The 20,221-nt window shown below is 35.1% G+C and overlaps 4 protein-coding genes across 5 annotated transcripts in view; 2 read left to right on the forward strand and 2 right to left on the reverse strand.

The window, feature by feature from the left end:
• Window positions 1-1,047: 1,047 nt before the first annotated feature.
• On the reverse strand, window positions 1,048-3,991 carry LOC120629833 (testis-expressed protein 10 homolog). Its single transcript, XM_039898890.1, has 2 exons — window positions 3,304-3,991; window positions 1,048-2,655 (listed from the first exon to the last, which is right to left on the reverse strand). The coding sequence occupies exons 1-2, from the start codon at window positions 3,667-3,669 to the stop codon at window positions 1,078-1,080; spliced, it is 1,944 nt and encodes a 647-aa protein (XP_039754824.1). The 5' UTR covers window positions 3,670-3,991; the 3' UTR covers window positions 1,048-1,077.
• Window positions 3,992-4,316: 325 nt separating this feature from the next.
• On the forward strand, window positions 4,317-5,804 carry LOC120630024 (nucleolar protein 16). Its single transcript, XM_039899145.1, has 3 exons — window positions 4,317-4,509; window positions 4,598-4,855; window positions 5,205-5,804. The coding sequence occupies exons 1-3, from the start codon at window positions 4,412-4,414 to the stop codon at window positions 5,458-5,460; spliced, it is 612 nt and encodes a 203-aa protein (XP_039755079.1). The 5' UTR covers window positions 4,317-4,411; the 3' UTR covers window positions 5,461-5,804.
• LOC120630023 (protein DPCD) lies at window positions 5,730-8,589 on the reverse strand. 2 transcript variants are annotated; one of them, XM_039899144.1, is made up of 4 exons: window positions 8,575-8,589; window positions 7,928-8,484; window positions 7,377-7,613; window positions 5,730-5,909 (listed from the first exon to the last, which is right to left on the reverse strand). In XM_039899144.1, the coding sequence occupies exons 2-4, from the start codon at window positions 8,360-8,362 to the stop codon at window positions 5,805-5,807; spliced, it is 777 nt and encodes a 258-aa protein (XP_039755078.1). In that variant the 5' UTR covers window positions 8,363-8,484; window positions 8,575-8,589; the 3' UTR covers window positions 5,730-5,804. The 2 variants fall into 2 exon arrangements, with proteins under 2 accessions (XP_039755078.1, XP_039755077.1); XM_039899143.1 differs by lacking the exon at window positions 8,575-8,589 and having other exon boundaries at window positions 7,928-8,532.
• A 472-nt stretch (window positions 8,590-9,061) lies between these two features.
• The window catches only part of LOC120630086 (RNA/RNP complex-1-interacting phosphatase homolog), a 52,078-nt gene continuing 40,918 nt past the window's right edge, over window positions 9,062-20,221 (forward strand). The window contains exons 1-2 of the mRNA XM_039899230.1: window positions 9,062-9,268; window positions 9,361-9,436. Coding sequence (XP_039755164.1) covers window positions 9,246-9,268; window positions 9,361-9,436 — 99 coding nt within the window. The 5' untranslated portion in view covers window positions 9,062-9,245. The remainder of the gene's footprint in view (window positions 9,269-9,360; window positions 9,437-20,221) is intronic.

Genomic DNA, 20,221 nt, shown 5'->3' on the forward strand with positions numbered 1-20,221 from the left:
TTGTAACAGAATTGACCTCATTCGTTATTTAACCTGTGGATAATATTAATATCATATATAATATAAAAACTGACGAGAAATGAGAAATTAAAAAGACGCTATATAATCGATCGATCCATTATTTATTGTTGTTTATTTGAATAGAATATCTGATTATTATTTCCTATTGGTTAACCAGTAAGTGGTTACTATTGTTATTAATCTTGTACCATAAATATAAAGCTGGTGTCAAAAAGCGATTTCCACATAAAATTTTAAGTGGTGGACCTCTTTTTTATTTAATTTATGAAAATATATTAAGTAAAAACGGTGATAGCGCATTGGGTGGGAGCTCGACTTCACTTTCGAGGGACAAAGTTCGTACCCAGCTTGTACCTCTAACTTTTCTAAGTTATGAACGTTTTAAGTCATGAAAATATCACTGTATCAGCTGTGAAGGAAAACATCGTGAGGAAACCAGCATGCCTGAGAGTTCTACAAAATGTGCTCAGAGGTGTGTGGAGTCCACCAATCTGCACTGGGCCAGCATGGTAGACTGCAGTCTTAAACCCTTCTCATTGTAAGATGAGACCTGTGCTCTGTAATGGGCCGGTAATGAGTTGATGTGATGATGATGATGATGATGAATATATTTAGCTCTTCATGCGTATGTTATCTCTGTCAGGGTGGTGTAGCCCAAGCCAAGTTGGTTATTATATGTAGAAGATTGCCCGGGTACTCTCTAAATCTCAAACAGTATTGTAAATATACGCATAGTTTAACTATATTATTTTTGTTTTGTCTAACCAAACAGTTCCTTTTTAATTAGGACTAAGATTTTATTTTAATTTGCATGCCTATTTATAATTTGAATATTTGCAGACATGACAGCGATTTTATGTTAATTTAGCTTTTATTTGCAGAAATATAAAATTTAAGCGCGCAAAAAGAAAAAAAAGCGCGGTCCCTTAAATTTCATAGTGTATGTGGTACGAGTTTAATTAAGAATGTATGCAGTGCCCAAATATGCTGTTTTGTGTTTGGTTAATGGAAATAATTAAAAGAATGTATTTTAAAATTCATTTTATTTTTTACCCTTCACAATATACCTCCACTTCTCAACCTTAAAGTATCAAATATATACTTAATATGATCTGGTTTATAGACATTATCTATTAATTGTTTCTCTAATAAATTCAAAGACTCATTATCCCAAACTTTTATCCAATAAAATATAGATAACAGTTTATGATAACAGCCTGGCTCAACATCTGAATTGATTATTGCAAGTTTAGGAAAGTTTTTAATAATTGCTAGCAATTTAGGCTTTAAGATTGAATTAAAAACATCATTTCGAGTTACTGCAAACTTGTGTATGATATTTACTGTTTGCACTGTTAATTTTTCACTTAATAATATATCAGGTAAACTTTTAAGCCACATTTCAAAAGCATCATTAGAGTGGAAGTGTGATAGATTTTCATTCAGTGTTATTTTACACAATAATCCAAAAATATCTTGTTTCAATGTATCACACATACTTTTGTTAAAGTAGATCCAGATAATTTTACGAAACAAAGCATCCAAGACTGATATTGTTCTTGTCCATCCTGTTATTTCATTACAAAATAGTGAGTTTAACAAGTTAATAACCATAGCACTTATTGTACTGTCACTACTTTGATTAAAAATCTTTTCTATATACCCAAGAACTAAACTAATCTCATTACTCTGGTTCTTTAAATTTACATAGGGATTGAAGGCAATGTAAAGTTGGCATAATTCTAAGTTTACTGCTATTAACTTAGGATCTGTGGTGTCAACACCAGTGGTATCCATTCTGGACACTTGCCTTGATCTCATATATTTTGTAACATAGGGAAAAGATGTCATGAAATGTTGGCTAAATTTTGACTTATATTTTTGCAACAGCAACTTTTCTACGTGAGAGCTTGGGCACTTTGTATTAAAGTACTTTAAAAGATTCTTAAGTAATGTGAGAGTTTGAATGATGTGTTTTAGTAACTGGCCTGTCTCTTCACTTATAACTGTTTCAAAATTTTTATCGGATTTACTACTGGGGCATGCCTCGAACCATGTTTCAAAGAGCAATGGCACAAGAGTGTGAGTGTACTCATGAAACTTCTCTATTTCATCAATTTGAAGCTCATTTTCGGAACTTTTGCCACTAAAACATGAGACTGTACAGTTTGATGTGTTAATTGGATCAAATAAAGAATAATAATTAGGTTTAATCACATCAAACACAGTAACACCACTAGTTTTTATTTTACCCAGATTCTCAACATTTTTGTAAGCAGCATATTTTTGTAAAAACTCTTGTAACCTTTGAAATACTTTTACTCTCCATTTAGCACTTGTATTTTGATTATTTAAATTGATAGTTAAGGTTCTACCTGGCTTAGAATCAACTCTTAACTTTGATATCATATCCAAAAAATTTGGTATAATTCTGTGAAAATCTTGGGCAACTCTTAACGGAGCACACAATAGCAGGATATCAAGAAATAATAGTGAATCTTCTTGAATTCTTGAATCAATGTGTGTCATAGAACTCCTCAAATAGGTTGACATAATATCAAAAAATGGCTCAACTTTTTCTGGAGGTACATTTGAAAGTATTAAATGAAGTACTTTAAGAGCTTCTTGCCTAACCTGTAAACAAAAAGCAACTGGTTTACAACTATGAAATAAAGTTATTGAAAAGCAGTACAGCCTGCCATTTAGTATAGGACTAGCATAGTGGATCCTGTGCTTTAAATCCTTTGATGACCTGTGATGAGGCTTAACATGCTCTTAAGAGGCACAGAGATTGGCATCACTTATTTGTGAGCTAAGGGCCAGAAATAATGATTTTTGTTTATTACAGAAGCCCATACTCACGTATCATTTTCTCACCCAACCCAAAGAATTGAGCCCATGACCCTGCTGCCCGTAGTTAGAGATTCAGCCTACATTTCAGGGTGACTAACAGCACACAAAATCCTTAAAAACTGAGATGCCTTCAAAGAATTAGAGATCTTTAGAGGCATCTCACGTTTGCTTTTTCAGAGCTAATTATATAACTTGCTATAACAGTGGAGAGGAACATAACGAGGTAATCTACTTGCCTAAGAGTTCTCCATGATAAATATTCTCAAAGCTGTCTGAAGTTTACCAAACTGCACTTGGTCACCATGGTGGGACTACTTCCTAAACCCTCGTCATTCTGAGGGACCTGAGCTCTGTAGTGGGCCAGTAATGGTTTGATAATGATGATGATGTTGAAAGTTACCTCCATCATAATTTAAAAAATAAACTTACTTTTTTTTCTATATTTAGAATCAGTGTGGTAACGGCATTAATAAGTTGTCCTAAATTCTGCTCCAATACATCAGGGTGCGCATTTATGAGCTCTTTTAGACCATCAAGAGCGTCTGTACGTGAATTTGTATTAAAATGATTAAGTCGCGATAAAAGTTCCTTAATATTAAGTTTCCTGGTAGACAAAGCTTCGGATTGACCATGTTTCTTTAGCTGTTCTTTAATTACTATTTTCTTGACCTTAAAATTTGTCTTCGTAATATTAGTTCCTTTAGGTAATTCCTTATCTTTTTTACCCTTTAGTTTAGTTTTTGCTTTTTCAGCTTTCTGGAATTTTTGGTGCCTAGTAGCGCCGGTCTTATGCATCTTTATTTTATTAGTAGTTATTCACTAAATTAATAATTCTGAAGTTAACTATTGTGTATTACAAAAACATAACCCCGAAATATGGTATGGGGAATGGTCATGATTGCGAGAGCATTATTTTTATTTACTTATAAATCATCGATACATCGATATTTTGCGTTTCATATATCGATATCTTTGAGCGATACTTATTATTTCAAAACATCGATATAAGATAATATATATTGATAACGCAACAAATACAAAACGCAACAATTTCCATTTCCCACTTACTGTAACTGTGCAGTAAAAAATTGGTCTGTAAAGTATAAACACTGTTTAAGGACGATAATACCTCCGTCACTTGTTTCACTCTCTTGCATACACGCTGATAATGAGTTAATCGTTTTCGTACACGTAGCCTGACGCCGCGTCGGTGTACACCGATTTACGACGTAACATGTCAATAAATAGGATAAACCTCAACAAAGTATTTTTAATTATTAAATAAGATATGGTTGTACTTGCTTGACATACCTTACGAAAGAATAAAGAAAAAAAAGAAATGAATAGGCTGTATGGTCAATGATCTTTGCCTGTCCTGAAGAGGAAAAATTAAAAAAAAAAACAACAAAGACAAAAAAATTACAATTTGTCAATTTTGATAACTTGTTTAACTCACATTTTCTTTATAGGTGGTTTGCACGTTTTTGAAAAAACAAACTCATTATTTATATAGTTTTACAATAAATATATCAACAAAATGAAAATTAAAAAGCAACATCGTAAGAAAAAGTACCTCCATAAGCTAAATAGGAAAAGAATGCACTTAAAGTTAAAAAACACCGGCGAAGTCAGTTGGTATGTAATTATAAAAAACTGTTTTCTGCTGTTTGGTTATAGGATAGAAAGTTGTAGGATGATAAATAATTCGCCATGCTTTTTACAGTAAAGTTATAAAGGAGGCATGGAACCCCAAAAAGACCACATGTCGAAATCTTCGTGAAATGGGACTGGCAAACGATCCAAATAAAGTTATAAGTATTCCCAACTTCAAACAAGAGAAGTTGCACAAGGCATTGCAAATTGTAAATAATGTAGAGTCAGATTCTGAGGAAGAAAAGGTAGTTCAAAAACCTGCCCCAAAGAGAAGAGTAGCAGAGCAATTGGAAAAAGATGCCAAAGCACCTAGAGAACGGAGGTTTATGTAAGTTAACAAATTATGCTGGTTTTTTTTAAATTTATTTATTTAATACAAAACAGATGATGACATGACACAAACATTAGAACAACATACAATAAAAATAAAATTAACCACTCTCTCCGTTTAAATTCAGAACTCTTGTTATAATACCTTATTTGCACCGTCCTATGTCAATCCAGTTTAATGTATCCTTAATCAAAAGGGCCGTGTGATGTAAGACCAGAAAATTCACTTGATTTAGTATAGTAAGAAAAATAAATGGTTCCCAAAAATAAATGGGAATAAATGGTAGCAAATAAAAAAAAAATATGTTTTATTGCATTGATAGTAACATATTAAATCAATGTTTCAGGCTACCAAAAGGACAAGTTGAGTTTATAACATACTTATTAGATAAATATGGACATGACTATAAAGCTATGGTAAAAGATAAAAAAAATTACTATCAAGAAACATGGAAGCAGTTAAGGGCTAAAATAAAAAAGTTTATGGGCATACCTAAGCAGTATGGTGAGTATCTTAAAGCTAGAGGTTTATTAGATAAGGAAGAAGATGAGGAAGAACTAAAAAAACAAGCAAAAGCCTTAGCTATGGACGATAGTGATTAATATAACAATAGAAAAAAATTATAAAGCAGACAATAGTGTTTGTTTGAAGAACATCTATTTCTATGAACCAAATTTGGCTAATACCAGTGTTTTCTATGGAGAAAACTTTTGGGTTGTTCATGTTTTTCTTGCAGAAAATTGGAACTCATCTGACCTGTTAATTGTAATAATTAAACTTATTTTGTTCAAACCAGAAGGGTTGTAAAGTAAATACAGTTTGTATTCAATATAATAATGATGAATTATTAGTATGATTAAAATAAGAAAACTGCATTACATAAGACTTTATTTGTTACCAGTTGAATTAAATTAAACAGAAACATTTAACATAAATGTTTAAATAACTACTGAGTTTTACAGTCATTTGGCATATCCTTCATTGGTTTTATTTTATTGACCTCTTCATACCATTCCTTTTCCATGTCAAGAATTGCTTGTGGTTTTCTATACTGAAATAAACAATTTTATATATAGAAGATTAATATAATACAACAAATTATTTTAAAATTGTTTGAGTTTGAATCCCACATTAGGTCAAAAATTGTAAGTATTCGGGATTTCGAAAATTAAAGAGCATCAAGTTTATTGGCTTGCCTACTCATTGCAAGCATCATCAATTTTCTTGTCTTTTCTAAATAGGAGCCAAGCTCCATCCAAAAATATGGTAACCCTTTTGAAAAACCTGCTAATGGAAATTGGAGCTTCAACCCAGTTATTACCACTAATATGTTAAAGCCGGCCAACTTACATTTGCATCAATTGCAAGCCTAAGAAAATAGTAAAGGGTAATGCAGCTTTGTTGAGAGGCTGAAACAGTGAATATTATTGCCAAAATCAAGAACTAAACAATTCGGGAAATGTCCCTATTATCAGTACTTATTACAGGGAATTAATAGTATTTTGGTCATTTGCAATTGGTAAATTTAACTTGATTGAAGGGTTCAGAAATGGGTGATTAAAGCATCAAGAACAAGAACAGATATATTATTCGCCCAGACCTTAGTTGTGCGTTTAAATAAACAGAAGTTGCATTGCTATCTTTTATATATACTTTACTTAAAATTGTAGGTTTGTATACCTCCAAAATTAAACAAAACTACATTAGGTATGTGATTTATTGAGAAAGGTTGTAGACTAGCAACATGTTGAGTTCCGTAATTAGCGCGGGCGAAGCCGCAAGGCACAGCTAGTAATTATAATATAGTTGTAATCTATCTTTTAGGGCTAGACAGTTGGGCTATACCAACAGTCAGGAGTATGACAATATAAACATAATTTCTGGATTAAAAAAGCATATCAGTAAAATAATTATCTTAATATTTATTTCGAAATCAGCACCCACAGTAGGTAGGGGTGTAATGTTGCAGAAAGTAAACTGAGATTGTTAATTTGGTTATATCATATGTATTGGTTGGAAAAAAATATTCTAAATATTCAAAATTCATTTAATTCAAGTAGGCCACAAGCACTTTTGAAAGTCAAGTCTGTCCGTGTGTAGTGACTCTACCACCGGTTCGGAAGGCAGATTCTACCGAGAAGAAGTCGGCAAGAAACTCAGCAGTTGCTCTTTTCCAACATCAAAAATTTACATTTTACATTTTAACATTCATTTTGAATGACGAAAGCGGGGCCGGATGCAACCTTCCAAGCAACCTTGTCATTAAGAAACTCATCAATTGTATAATAACCTCGCTGTAATAAATGTGTTTTAACACATTCTTTAAACTTATGCATTGGTAGGTCCAAAATTACCTTAGGAATCATATTATAAAAGTGTATACTCAATTCCACAAATGACTTCTGCACCTTTTGCAGACAATATGCAGATGTCACTAATTTACGACCATTTCTTGTAAGTCAACTGTTTATATCCACTTTTTGTTTATAAAGACTAATATGTTGTCTTAAATACTTACTGTTATAATAAGAGTACTGAATTTGTGTGTGGCCTGTAGGTTTGCCTGCTCTATAGGCAAACAAAGCCTTGTTAATTCAGGTACTGCTAACTTTTTGAAGTACTTCTTATTAGAAGTTCTAATAATAATAAGCTTCTCTTCATCGTAAGCTTTAATAGAATACGTTTCTATTGGATACGGGAGATTTCGTATCCTCCACTCAATATTTATTCTTGTGTTCCTTTTTAGTAAAATAGGCTGTGAACAATGAATACATTATATTAATTTATCACAATAACTGTCCCAACAAATCAGATGCAAGTAAATTCAAAATTCCCTGATGACTTATTTTTCTTTCTTCTTTCTCTCTCCTGGGAATCCTAACACAAACACAACTTGGTGTGGGTTTTTTGGGCTTCCCCAAAATTCCCCTCGCCCATGAAAAATTCTGTGCCCTACACTGTGATACAATGCTTAAACTAAGGAGAATGAAGCATGCTATTGATGTACTGCATACTACTTACAATACAATATATTCAGTAATGTACAGGATACATATAATGTAATCATACCTGATCTTTGCTCTCCATGAGGTCCAAAGTATCAGCATTTGTAGTAGCATCAGGAATTGGATCTCCTATCTCCACTGACCATTTACCTTCACCTCCAAGCTTCCCTTTCATATTCCATGCTCGCCTCAACAATACCCTTGTGTCTACATTATACTCTTCGACCATTTCATTACCATCGTCAAATTTATAATGAATCTTTTTTATTTGATCTTCCTTCAAACATGTTTTCTCAGCGTTAAGTAGCGATTTGTACCAAATACTGTTTTTATACATCGTTGCTTGTTCATTAGCACAATCAGTAGAAGGTCCTATTATATTTTGGAAGAGACGAGGGTCAATATTATTTCCTTTTAATGTACTAGCCAGTGTGAACAATTTACACAGGGTACTATCACTAAGGTCGTTAGTATCGATCGGATCTATTTTTCTTTTCATTTTGTTACTATGGTAACAATTAATTCAATGTAACAATGAATCTGTAACCCAATGTTTGTTTACAGTTGCAGTCTTGGAGTGTAGTTACCCTACCTAACTTTTTTCTGGAAAACCCATTGCACCTAAAACACAGACTAATGATTAGTTATAAGAGCTGTCAAATATCTAATGCTCGACTTGGTGGGGGCACTGCCGTGCTCTCCGATACAAACATTTCACGCTCGCACGAGGCTCACGTTTAGGTCTCGACTCGTGCGAGCCACTCAGCGAGTAACGCTGAAGCCAGAGGTAGTTGTGTGGATAAACCATCAAACATGATGCATGTAACACGTTAGTGGTGATTGGCTGATTAATTAGGTTAGGTTGAAGGAACTCGAACAATTAAAATCTATGTTCTTAACATGAAAAAAAAAATATGTTATTTTTATTATATAGGCAGGACGCTCGCAGTAGACGTTTAGTTTACTTTTACATTCAAAACACAATAATCCCCTTACATTACATTGAGCTCCACCTTATTATATTGTTGAATGAGTAATTAATTTCATTACAAATCATCAAAAGTAGTTTTCACGCTCGTACTCCACACCGGTTGCCTGCATTCGGCGAGCGTGTGGATGTGACATCAGAAGAGCTAAGGCTCAAAGAGGTAACTACCGCGTATTAGTGTATGGCTGGCGTATTTAAACGACTAGAACTCAGAGCCAATCAATAAAAAAAGCAAGTAATTTAATGACGTTGACAATTGACATTCCCTTTTAAAGTTTGGAAACAATCAAAAGAAGAGGAATAAACATATTTTTTCGGTTTAGCCAAAAACTAACAAATAAAGAAGACAAATAAATATTGATGTATTTTAAATAAATGAGTTCTCTCCCTCAAAATGGCACCTAAAATTCCAGATAGGTAAGAAATACTTATGTATCCTAATTTCTAACCTACATGGTACCTACCTTTTGTTTACCAATAAGTTTTCTACATTTGTCTTATATTTCTAGGTGGATTCCATATAAAGCATGCGGCAATGTTATAGAAGGGACAAGGATAATTTGTTTTAAGGTTCCTCTAAGAAGGGTAAGTTCCCTTTTAAAATCTATACCTACCGGAATACAAATTTGTGAAGTTTAAACTCCAATGACACCCTTGTGTCCAAGGAGCATAGTTAGTTATACTTGTCTGCAGCATTTGCAACATAGTTACATCATAGAAGCACTGTGTTTCGTTAACAAAATATCAACCCATTACCTGCCCACGACAGGGCACAGGTCTCCTCCCACACATCACAATCACATCCCAAACAATACACACATCACCATCTAGCCCTAGAGTTAGCGTTGCTTGTGTTATGGGTACTAAGATGACTGAAAAATATACCTAAATACTTTATACATATAAACACCCATACATTGAAGAACATTAATGTTTATCACACAAACATTTTCCAGATGTGGGAATCAAACCCACTGCCTTGGACTCGGAAACAATGAGAAGGCAGTGTGGATTGGTGGACTTAACACTCCTTTAAGAATTTATGAAGAACTCTCAGGCATGCAGTTTTCCTCATGACGTTTTCCTTCACTGTTGCAACAAGTGAAATTTTGATTCCAAAAACCCTCATATCTTAGAAAAAAATAGTTTTTCCATAACATGTCTCTTAATTCCATTACTCTGTCTTTCATAATTAAAATCTATCTAATGTTGAAAGTCCATTTTACTTTGAAGTGAATACTGTTAAATTACTTATGAATAAAGTAAATCAACATTCAGCTATGAGGTTCTCAAGTTTCAATGTTAAGCATAGATTAACTGATACTTAAATAACTGGGCTGGTTAAAAAAATGTTTGATAGTTTTTCTAACCATCATCTAAAAGATTCAGAAACATGTGATCCTTGGAACATGCTAACCACTATACAAAAGAATTAGACTGGAGTTTATTAAAATCTTTTGGTAAAAACACCATCTGTAGTCAATGCGTCGCATTATTTCAGATGTTTATTTACTAAACGTTGTTTCTCCGCACGAAACTAGATGGCGCTACTCGTTACAATTTAAGTAAATTAGTTTGGTTTAGTTTCACATCTAAATTATTTGGTCTAACGATATCTTTCATTTATAGCAGCTGATTTATAAATAACTAGCTTTGTGCGCGTGGCAGTGTTTTATCAGTAAAGAAGCGGCTCCGTCCGTCCATTGTTGTCAAACAGGATAAACCTACAAATATACTTTTGCGTTAATAATATCGATATGATCATTTTGATCAGTTAATTTTTTTCATTTATTGATTTCGTCGAAAATTGAAATTGCGAAATAACGCCAAGTGAAAACTTTGTGTGAAAACAAGAATTTATCATCATCTAGTTAATGGGATGAGTCGTTGCCTGAATTAGAAGCATTTGCACCTGTATTAGCAAAGGCAAGCCGACAATGAAACGCATTATTGGCACGCCGAGTACGCACCATAACATGTTCCTACCTACTTACTTGTTTGCTTAACTGTAAAGCTTGTGCGTTCACTTGACCATATCACAGTTTCGTGTCTTCGCTAAGAGGTGATAATTGTTTTTGCAGAGCAATTGCATCCTTAGGTGTCACTAGCCAGGTTGTAATATCGAACTTACGGCAGTTCCACATGACTTGTTGGGGCCGCTGCGGCGTTCTACTCGTATATAGAAATATACATCTATGTCTCATTATTGCGCTTAGTTTTATTGTAGCAAAGCCAACCGCCAAACGCCATTTATAATAATATATGAAAAAGCTTTGAAGTTGCGACGTCCTAACGCACTAATGAGGTAAAGCTCGTATGCCACTCCTGCGACGCAGTAGTCGCGTACGCAGGGCGCACTTGTATCCTTCGGGACGTAGTGGGTTTTTATTCACGTGTTGCGAAGCCGCACCGCGTTAATTTTTGGCGTTTGCTCTCCTAGCACTATAAGTATTTTGTCAACTTTACGGCGCTGTAGCGGCAGTGTAGCTGCCATTGCGTCTGAATTTTTACCTGTGGATGTTTTTACGTGTGAATTACGTGTGGTCTGCGTTGGTCCTCAGAATCTGCTTAGGTAATATACTCATGCTACATGACACATTGTTTTCAATGTTCGATCAACTAATAATCTAAAAATATGCCCATAGAGTCTGTTCAAGCCTTTCCGTATCGCTTCACATTCCTTGCGCAATCTAGTGCCTCATAACAGCAGACACGTCGGCTGGTGAATGCCGGTCGTCAAGCCCCTACATTTCTGGGTCGGATTGTGGTTCCGTCTCGCTGGCGATACATCGCATGCATATCATAGCTTTTCCACAAAAGCTCACCATACTATTAGTTTTCCACGGACAACTTTCATATTGATACTCAGCCTATTGATGTCTGGAGAGGCTTCGGTCGTGGCTTGTGAGTGTGGATTCTAGAGCATAGGCAACTAAAATTTTTGATTCAATCATGGGAATCAAACCCAAGACCTTGTGTTATGTAATCGAACAGGCTAAACCACCAACGAGTAGTTAAGATTAGGAGAAAATAAAAAAAAGGAAGTAAGAATATTATCTACCTTCACAATTTAGTTCAATTGGTTATTTAGTTACGTTAGTTATTGAATAGCGATACCTAAGTTGTTGTGTGGGTCATACTACTTTTAATATTGACGGCCGATTGGCGCAGTTTGCAGCAACCCTGCTTTCTGAGTCCAGGGCCGTGGGTTCGATTCCCACAACTGGAAAATGCTTGTGTGATGAGCATGAATGTTTGTCAGTGTCTGGGTGTTTATATGTATATTATTCATAAAAATATTCATCAGTCATCTTAGTACCCATAACACAAGCTACGCTTACTTTGGGGCTACCGCCAGGTATGTGTATTGTCGTAGTATATTTTATTTATATATTTATTTAATATTGGCCCTATTATTAAATGTTAGAGGTGCATGATTTGATTGATTGACAAAAACCAATGTATAATTTCAGAACTTAACAAAATAACTTCATCCGCTTTTGTTTTTTGTTTTTCGAAAGACATGTGCTTCATAAATGTGGCAGCACTCTATGTATTTAGGATATCTAAGCCTGGTGTAAAATCTTCAAACACTTTCGTCCCCTCTCCCAAGAGAACTGAGCTTAATTTCGGGATAAAAAGCATCCTATATTAATTCTAATACCTTCAGGAATATGTGTACAAAGTTTCCTGATGATCGGTTTAGTAGTTTTTGCATGAAAGCGTAACAAACAAACTTACATTCACATTTATTATATTAGTAGGGATATTCGTAATGACCATCGCCCAATACGACCACTTGCCAAATTGACTCCTTTCCAATAGGACGGTACTTCTTCCTTCCCGGTATGGCAACTTTTCGTCGCGAACCTGTGACTTCACTGCGCTCAGCGAGACCTTATAATTTTTGCCCCAGCACTGGAATAGGATCCGGGACCTCATAATCCGTAGCCGTATGCTAACCACTAGAGACGAGGCGTTCTATTCACGTCGACAAGAAAAAAAAACTTGCCAAAAGCGGGTTTCATATTCACTATAGAGATAATATGTGGAATGCGAGAATGCGGTTTACCCTTTGATGTCACCCCAGCAACACAACGGAGCATGTGGGACAATTATAATACAGATTAAAAGGCTTAGATTTCAGTATTCAAATGCCACCGTCAAATTGAATTGTTGATAAGGCTGGTAATCTGGGCAAATATTTGAGATTTTAGTTCCTTTTTATTTCGTAAGATAGCAGTTTGAAGCGGTGATAGCATAGTGGTTAGGGCTCCGGTTCTCTTTCGGGGGAACCCAGTTCGATCCCCAGCACGCACCTCTAGCTTTTTAGAGTTACATGCGTTTATAATTAATACAATTAAATATCACTTGCTTTAACGGTGATATATCGTAAGGAATCCTGCACGCCTCAGAGTACTCCATTATGTTCTCAAAAGCAGTGTGAAGTTTACTAACTCGCACTTGGCACTATGGTGTACTCGCCTAAAGCCCTTCTCATACTGAAAGGAGATCCGTGGCTTAAAGTATGCCGATAATGGGTTGATGATTCATCGACCCATTACCGGCCCAATACCGAGCACGGGTCTCCTCCCACAATGAGAACGGGGTTAAGACCGTAGTCCACCACGCTGGGACATTTCAGATTGGTGGGTTGATGATTATGATGATTGAAATGCCTCCGTCAAATTGAGATATTGATAAGATCGGTAATCTGGGTTTTATCCCGTAAGATAAGCAGATAAACTTCACATGGGTGCGCGCCTAGAGACTAGTAGATTAAAGAAGATTCAAGTTTGAGCTTAATCCCGTTACCAAATCTATTCTCTATTTGCTCAGATGCGTGTCAAAATATTTGGGCCTCATAAAGCTACGATACCGACTCAAAAAGGGCTAATCTAGTGTTTGATAAAGCGGGTGCCTCATACTGTGCTCTATGAATACTGGTTTCTTTATCGCTACATCTTTAGAATTTTTTTTCGAATGAAATAGACCTTTATTTGGTATCCGTGGCGCTTTGATTCCGCTCCTTTATTCAACGGGATCCGATCATAAATTTTGATGTTTTGTTTAGTTTGAATTATAAAGGGATATTACCGTAATGGCAATCGGTAGGTGTAATTTGATATAACTCAGCTATGCATGTGTTTTTTTTATTGTTATTTATTACCAGATTAGGTTTCTTGTAATTTCGAAATGAATTTCTTTATTTTTGGATTATTTGAAATAGATATGAATGGTTTCGATTTGCCTGAGAAAATGTATAAAGCAATAAGTTTATTTCGTCAAAAATTATAGTCGCCTTTCTCGAACTGGCTCATTGGTCTCGTGGTTAGCACGTTCAAATATGGATCACAAGGTCCTGCGATTGATTCCCGGGCGGGGTCACGGATTTATATTGAGTTTTTTCTAAAAAATATTTCAGTACCCGCTAAGAGTTAGAAAATTTGCGGTGCGTTTAGCCGTCGATTTAGGTTTTCATAGTTAAAAAAACCCGCATACCCGTATTGTTGCAGCTTGGTGGGTCAATGCTCTGAAAGCTTCATAATACATGACAGAGGAGGTCTTTGCCCAGCAGTAGAAGATAAATAGGCTTATTATGTTGATTATATAGTCTCCAACCTTTGTAATTTAATGTTTAATTTTTTTTACATTACAATGCATTTAATTGTTATCACTGCTAGCTTCTGCGTGGGTTCTTCGTTCGCGTTTAATACGGTTTTTATTACAAATCCCGTGGGAACAGTTTATTTTCCTGCAGGGATAAAAGCATCCGATGTTACTCTGCGTCCTTTCGACTAACTCAACTAAGCAAGAATCAAGTCGATTGGTTACTTAATTAGGCCGTGAAGAAATTTTTCTTTTGCTAGTCTACCTTGTACTCTAGTAATAATGGCCGGGACTGTCGGCTTTTCGGAAAGTTAAAAAATTAAAGAATACCCAAAATTTTACACCCAAGCTACCGAATAGATGAAAAATCTCGCACTCAGCATATCTATAACGTTAACAATAAATAAAATATAATTATTATCATCGATACCCTATAACAGTTTACTTTTGGACTAAGGGCCTCTCCCAAAGGAAGGCGTTGCTTATAATCACCACGCTTGACCGACGGATTGGTAATCGCAGTCGTTGGTAGTAGTAGCACAGGACAATGCTACTCGATCTCCGTTCTATCCCTTCGTCGCCACGTACAAAAAAAACAATTTGTTATCACAACGTTAAGTGGGCGACCCTCCTTAATACAGCTGATATAATGTTCAATAACTTTAAGGTGGTAACAGGCGCGCTTTATGAGCGAGATAAAAAATTAATTTACGCTGCCAAAGCACCACACTCGATAAATATTTTTTACGAGTGTTTTGACTTTCATCAGCTAAAGCGATCGCGCAGACACCAAGCCAGGCCAGACACTTTGCGTCAATCAGCTAAATATGCCTTTGATATACGACAATAATAATATTTTCTTTTGCATTGTACTTTACGATACGACACTCTAACGCCGGCCGCAATTGGTACAACGACATTGATCTGCTGGTCTCATTATGCACGCACACGAAGACGCCTTATAAAGTTATAAAGCTCGCTTATTTCTTATTGTCCTCTCAGTTTTTATTTGTTTTAACTTTTAACCCGTTCAAGAGTAAGTTGGGGACACAACAGGCCGATTTTTCTTTAGGCCTATTTGTCTTTTAGGTTTTTTAACTTCCTAAGTTATATCTGAAGGGATTATATTACTATTATTACAGACATTAAAATTATATTGATTATTAGCTATAAAGATATATATAACGTAGGTTGACTGGCAGAAATAACTCTAGCGTTAAGCCAGCAATTTTAAATAATTCTATGAGAAATGAGAAAAAATGCATTGTCTATTAATATTGACCGCGTCAATAATTCAGAGTGAAAAGATCTTAGATTCTTAATCGTTAAACTCGTAGTGTCAAACTGTCGATGCATGTCAGTTAAGTAGTAAAAATCGTAAGTTATAATTTGGAATTTTACACCATCGATTGCTATAGACACAGCTGAAATCAATATCCAGCAACAATATCCTCTTCATAAACGGTGTGGTCCTTCGAACGTGATATAAAATAATACACAAGGTTTAATTGTAGATTATGTCTTTTTTTTTTACAAAAATATGAAAGAGGAATAATTTGAGAATTTTAAAAGCGTCAAACTTATGCTTCGTTCTCCTTAATCGCTAATTTATGATACTCGTTATTATTCTGAATAATAAAATTTTGGAAAAACGCCATATAGTGCCTCCAATTCTAAATGCTTAAGATTCTAAAGCTGAGATACGTGCCTCCTAGCTAGGTAGATTATATCTCAAAATTACTCTACTTTTTTGGTGTTTATATGAGCCAAAACAGTTACTCTATTTTATTAAATGGATTATAGACCACTTTTGTTCTATCGGCGGTGGAAATCTGACTAAGATATCGGTGTTCCCTTTCTCCGACCGTTAAACCAAATAAAAAAGTCATTAAACTGCATGACAAGCCTGGGAACACTGGCTAGCAAGTAATGTTCGTCCAGTATCATGTGCTCTGACTATTAGGTCAACAGCGAAGGCTCCGTATCCAACAACGATAGTCCTATAAGTACGTACTTATCTTTTATCGCTATATTATAACGTTACATGATCATAAAAACCCGAAAGTAAAAAGTACTTCATTCATTCCATCTTATAGGTTTTAAGGGTCGCATTAGTACTCTTTTGAGTCAATATGAATATTCAACAGGGTGTAAAGGGACCCGTGATTAATAAACAAACTCATCAAGCGTTAGTAATGACGTAGACACCGAACTCACTGTCTTTCCAACGACAGATTGATCATTGTTCGGTCCAGGTCCCTCGATATATTTTTGTGTTTTGAACTGTTTAATGAATTCTTTAATATATTAGGTATAGTTTAGTTCGCAACAGTAGCGTAAAAACATTTATATTATTCGAGGCGTCGTAGTAAATCATTTCATTTGTTCGCCAGATGTCCCGCTGTCTGAAGTAAATAAAGACTGACAAAAAGTATCCTTGGCAAAGAAACTTTCTAATACTTCAATACTGAGGTCTTTGTTAGAACCTCAGGATGTAGCACGGTAGCTTTGCGCCTCACTCGATCTCCTGCATTGTTACATTTTTGCAGGGTTTGATTTCTTATACGGTCAATCAAACTAGCAATCTCTATGGCTTTTTTTTGTTTGACCTAAAATAATATTTTGATTTTTATAAAAATATTGTGTGATAGTATTGGAATATAATAAAAAAATCGTTTCTTTAATAAATGTTACAGATATGGAGTTGAAATGAGTAAAGAAGTGAAATAAAAAAAAAGTTATATTTTTCATTTGTAGTTTATATATCTCGAATTCTATTATTTGAAAATAAGTAATTTTCGAACGTGATGATTGCTGGTTAGTAGTTATGTGCTGCAATCAAGTTCACTATTTAAATATTAGCATCGTATTTATTGTCGTCTAAAAAGGTGGCCAGTGTTAACTGTATGTCCATTTAGCGAGCACTTTGATCTTAATAGCTTTTGTGAAAAATCATTGTTTTTATGGCTTATGCATTTTTGGTGTGATAATTTGTTACTTAAACAACAATCGGACGTGTTGAAGACCGGAATCATTGATTGCGTCAACTTTCAATTTGATAGTGATCATCGAGTATTGTTGATGTGATAAATACGAAAATATTCTACTCCTTTAGACATACTGCAATGATATCATCGTTGATTTAAGGGATATGAGCCAATTTAGTTTGGCGGTTTTAATAATAATTATTAGTCAGTCTTAAGTAGGGATGACTTTAACCGCCAGTGGCAAATGAATATATGATTATAAGGCTCCACAATTAATAATTCCAACCATTTGGCGCCTACCTCGATGGTCACCCAGGCTCAGATTGCATCTAAAGGACTCCAGCCGTGACAACTGCTCGTTGGATCGAGTCTGCCTAATCAATCCCAGTTGATTGCCAATTTGCACCGTGATATATAGTCGATTGGGAAATTAAAAGTAGTGACAGAAAGAATATTTATATATTGCAGCTTGTTTCATATTTTGTCAAAGTATAAGAACCGTTATTTCATACTATTCTTATTAATTAACATTATTGTAACTATATATATTTATTTGTCTATTCAGCAAATCCTATGTTACTTGGAAATTAACCACCAATAATAATTAAATGATTTACATTATTGTTATTGGGATTGTTAGAACTTTCTGTCATCGTCCAATTACTCTTATTAAAATTTATTGAGTCTTACTATTGAATTACGGACCGAGTTGAATACATGTTCTCCATTATTATTGACATAGTTTTATAAATTGATTTATTAACTTCATGATGGAGGTCAAATATTTCTGATAATGTCAGGGTTTAAAAATGGCTGATCTGTATTATTAGGTTTCTAAGTTGAATTGTAAAATTTGCATATAAATAACAATGTAATGTAATATCGTAACCCAAGATTGTAATCAAGGGCCAGCATCAAAGATATCATCCTCTTTTATAAGAGATATCCCTAACAGTGCAAATGACAGGCGCATCGCGTGGGTGGTTTATGCGGCGTTCAATCAGTTATGCTCGTTGGTTGCACGCGCTAACCAATTACTCTACGAAATATTATTGGCACTATTTGTAACAATAGACCGAATGGCGTCCTCTTTCTATTGTATCGTCACGTCTGTTACTTTTGTGGGACCACCAAGAATTAAAATATGGGACGCGAGAGCTTTATTAGTATTTATACATGAGTTACTCCCTTTTTTGCTCTTCAATCAATGTGGTAATTTCTTGATTGTTTTAAACAGTCCCTACAATGACATACTGTTGAAGAGCAAATTCTTTGAGCGGAATCAATTTTATCAATTGTCTGGCGACTAAGTTGATTGAAATTCGTTACGCTTTTGTACTGCTAGCAGGTTATTTGTGGTTTTTAAATTGATGGTTTTTTTGCTCGCGATGATACATAATAAATATATGTGAATTTACTTTTTTAACGTTTCGTGAAAAAAACTTCCTTGTTCACTAAATACAACGAAATTATAACATATATAACACACAGGTACAATTAAGACCGCCTTATAGCTAAAAATCGTTCTCTACCAAGTAACCCAGCAGAGGAACAAAACACATGGATTATATAGTATTGTGATCGTTTAGATATTTAAAAAATGCATATCAATGTTAAAATTCAAGTAACCAGAAACCCAAAAACATAGTCCAAACAATACGAAGTTGCACTTAAGAGCCAGCGCCGGTGGCTAGCCGAAACGCCGCCCTCTGTTTTAGAAGACGAAAGCAAACAATCCGAAGATAGTGGATAAACAAATGTAAATGACCGAAATGTGAACGTCATGTTTGGCATTCCCATAAAGAAACGTTAACACGTCATTAGAGGTAATGATGGCGTGATTACAGGTGAGGCGGGGTGATAGCCAGATGATCCTACTGTGTGGTCCTGGGCGTCTCTATAAACAAGGACTCCTCAATTGGGACCACGTGCCGGGGATTCAAGTTTGTTCTTTTTATCGCCTACCATTGAACCACTTTGTATAACGTATAACGAGTTTAGCGGCATTACTGGGGAGAGGTCCGCTACAAATCTTTAATTTTTGTAAACGGTTGATACTAATCCATACTAATATTTTAAATGCAAAGTGTGTTTGTTTATAAGTTTATTTTTGTTAGTATGATTGGCATGGCCACTGCACCGATATCGACGAAATTTGTAACATGTATTCCACGAATTATGGAAATGGATAAAGGATTACCCCCCAAAAAAAGCACAAGGTCCCGCGTAAAAAAAAGGATTTTTCATCGATACACATCCTAACTGTGATGAGAAAGACTTTTATCACGGGAAAACAAACGGTATCTTATTAAATAAAAGTAATATTAGTTTGTTTCTGATATACTCGTATAAAGTGCTTTTAAATGCGTAGCTGTGTAACAAAGATTTTCATCCGTTGTGATAATTGCACAGAAGTATAATCCAGGCGCGAGCTTTTCGTGGGATGAATAAACACTTAAAACAAACAGTCACTCATCATGTAGGCGCGAAAAATAAGCTCGACAGACGGGTTTCGCTACATTCAAAAGGAAGCAGTGGAAAAGTTTCTTTATTTTCTCACGTGTCCGGTTTGTTACATAGCGCGAATATTTTACTTTACCTATGTTCACATGTGCCAGCACAGTAAGATTCTGCCAAACCTTTATAAAAACTGTTGAATAACCATTTAGTAGAAATAGAGCTTTTTGTGCCAGAGCCCGGATTCACTACTGCCATGCTGTGATCTGGTCTATAGGGCTGCAGGCGTAATTGCAGGCGCGTGGGGCCCGTGGAA

The sequence above is a fragment of the Pararge aegeria genome, chromosome 15 (genome assembly GCF_905163445.1).
Source record: "Pararge aegeria chromosome 15, ilParAegt1.1, whole genome shotgun sequence".
NCBI classification, from domain to species: Eukaryota; Metazoa; Arthropoda; class Insecta; order Lepidoptera; family Nymphalidae; genus Pararge; species Pararge aegeria.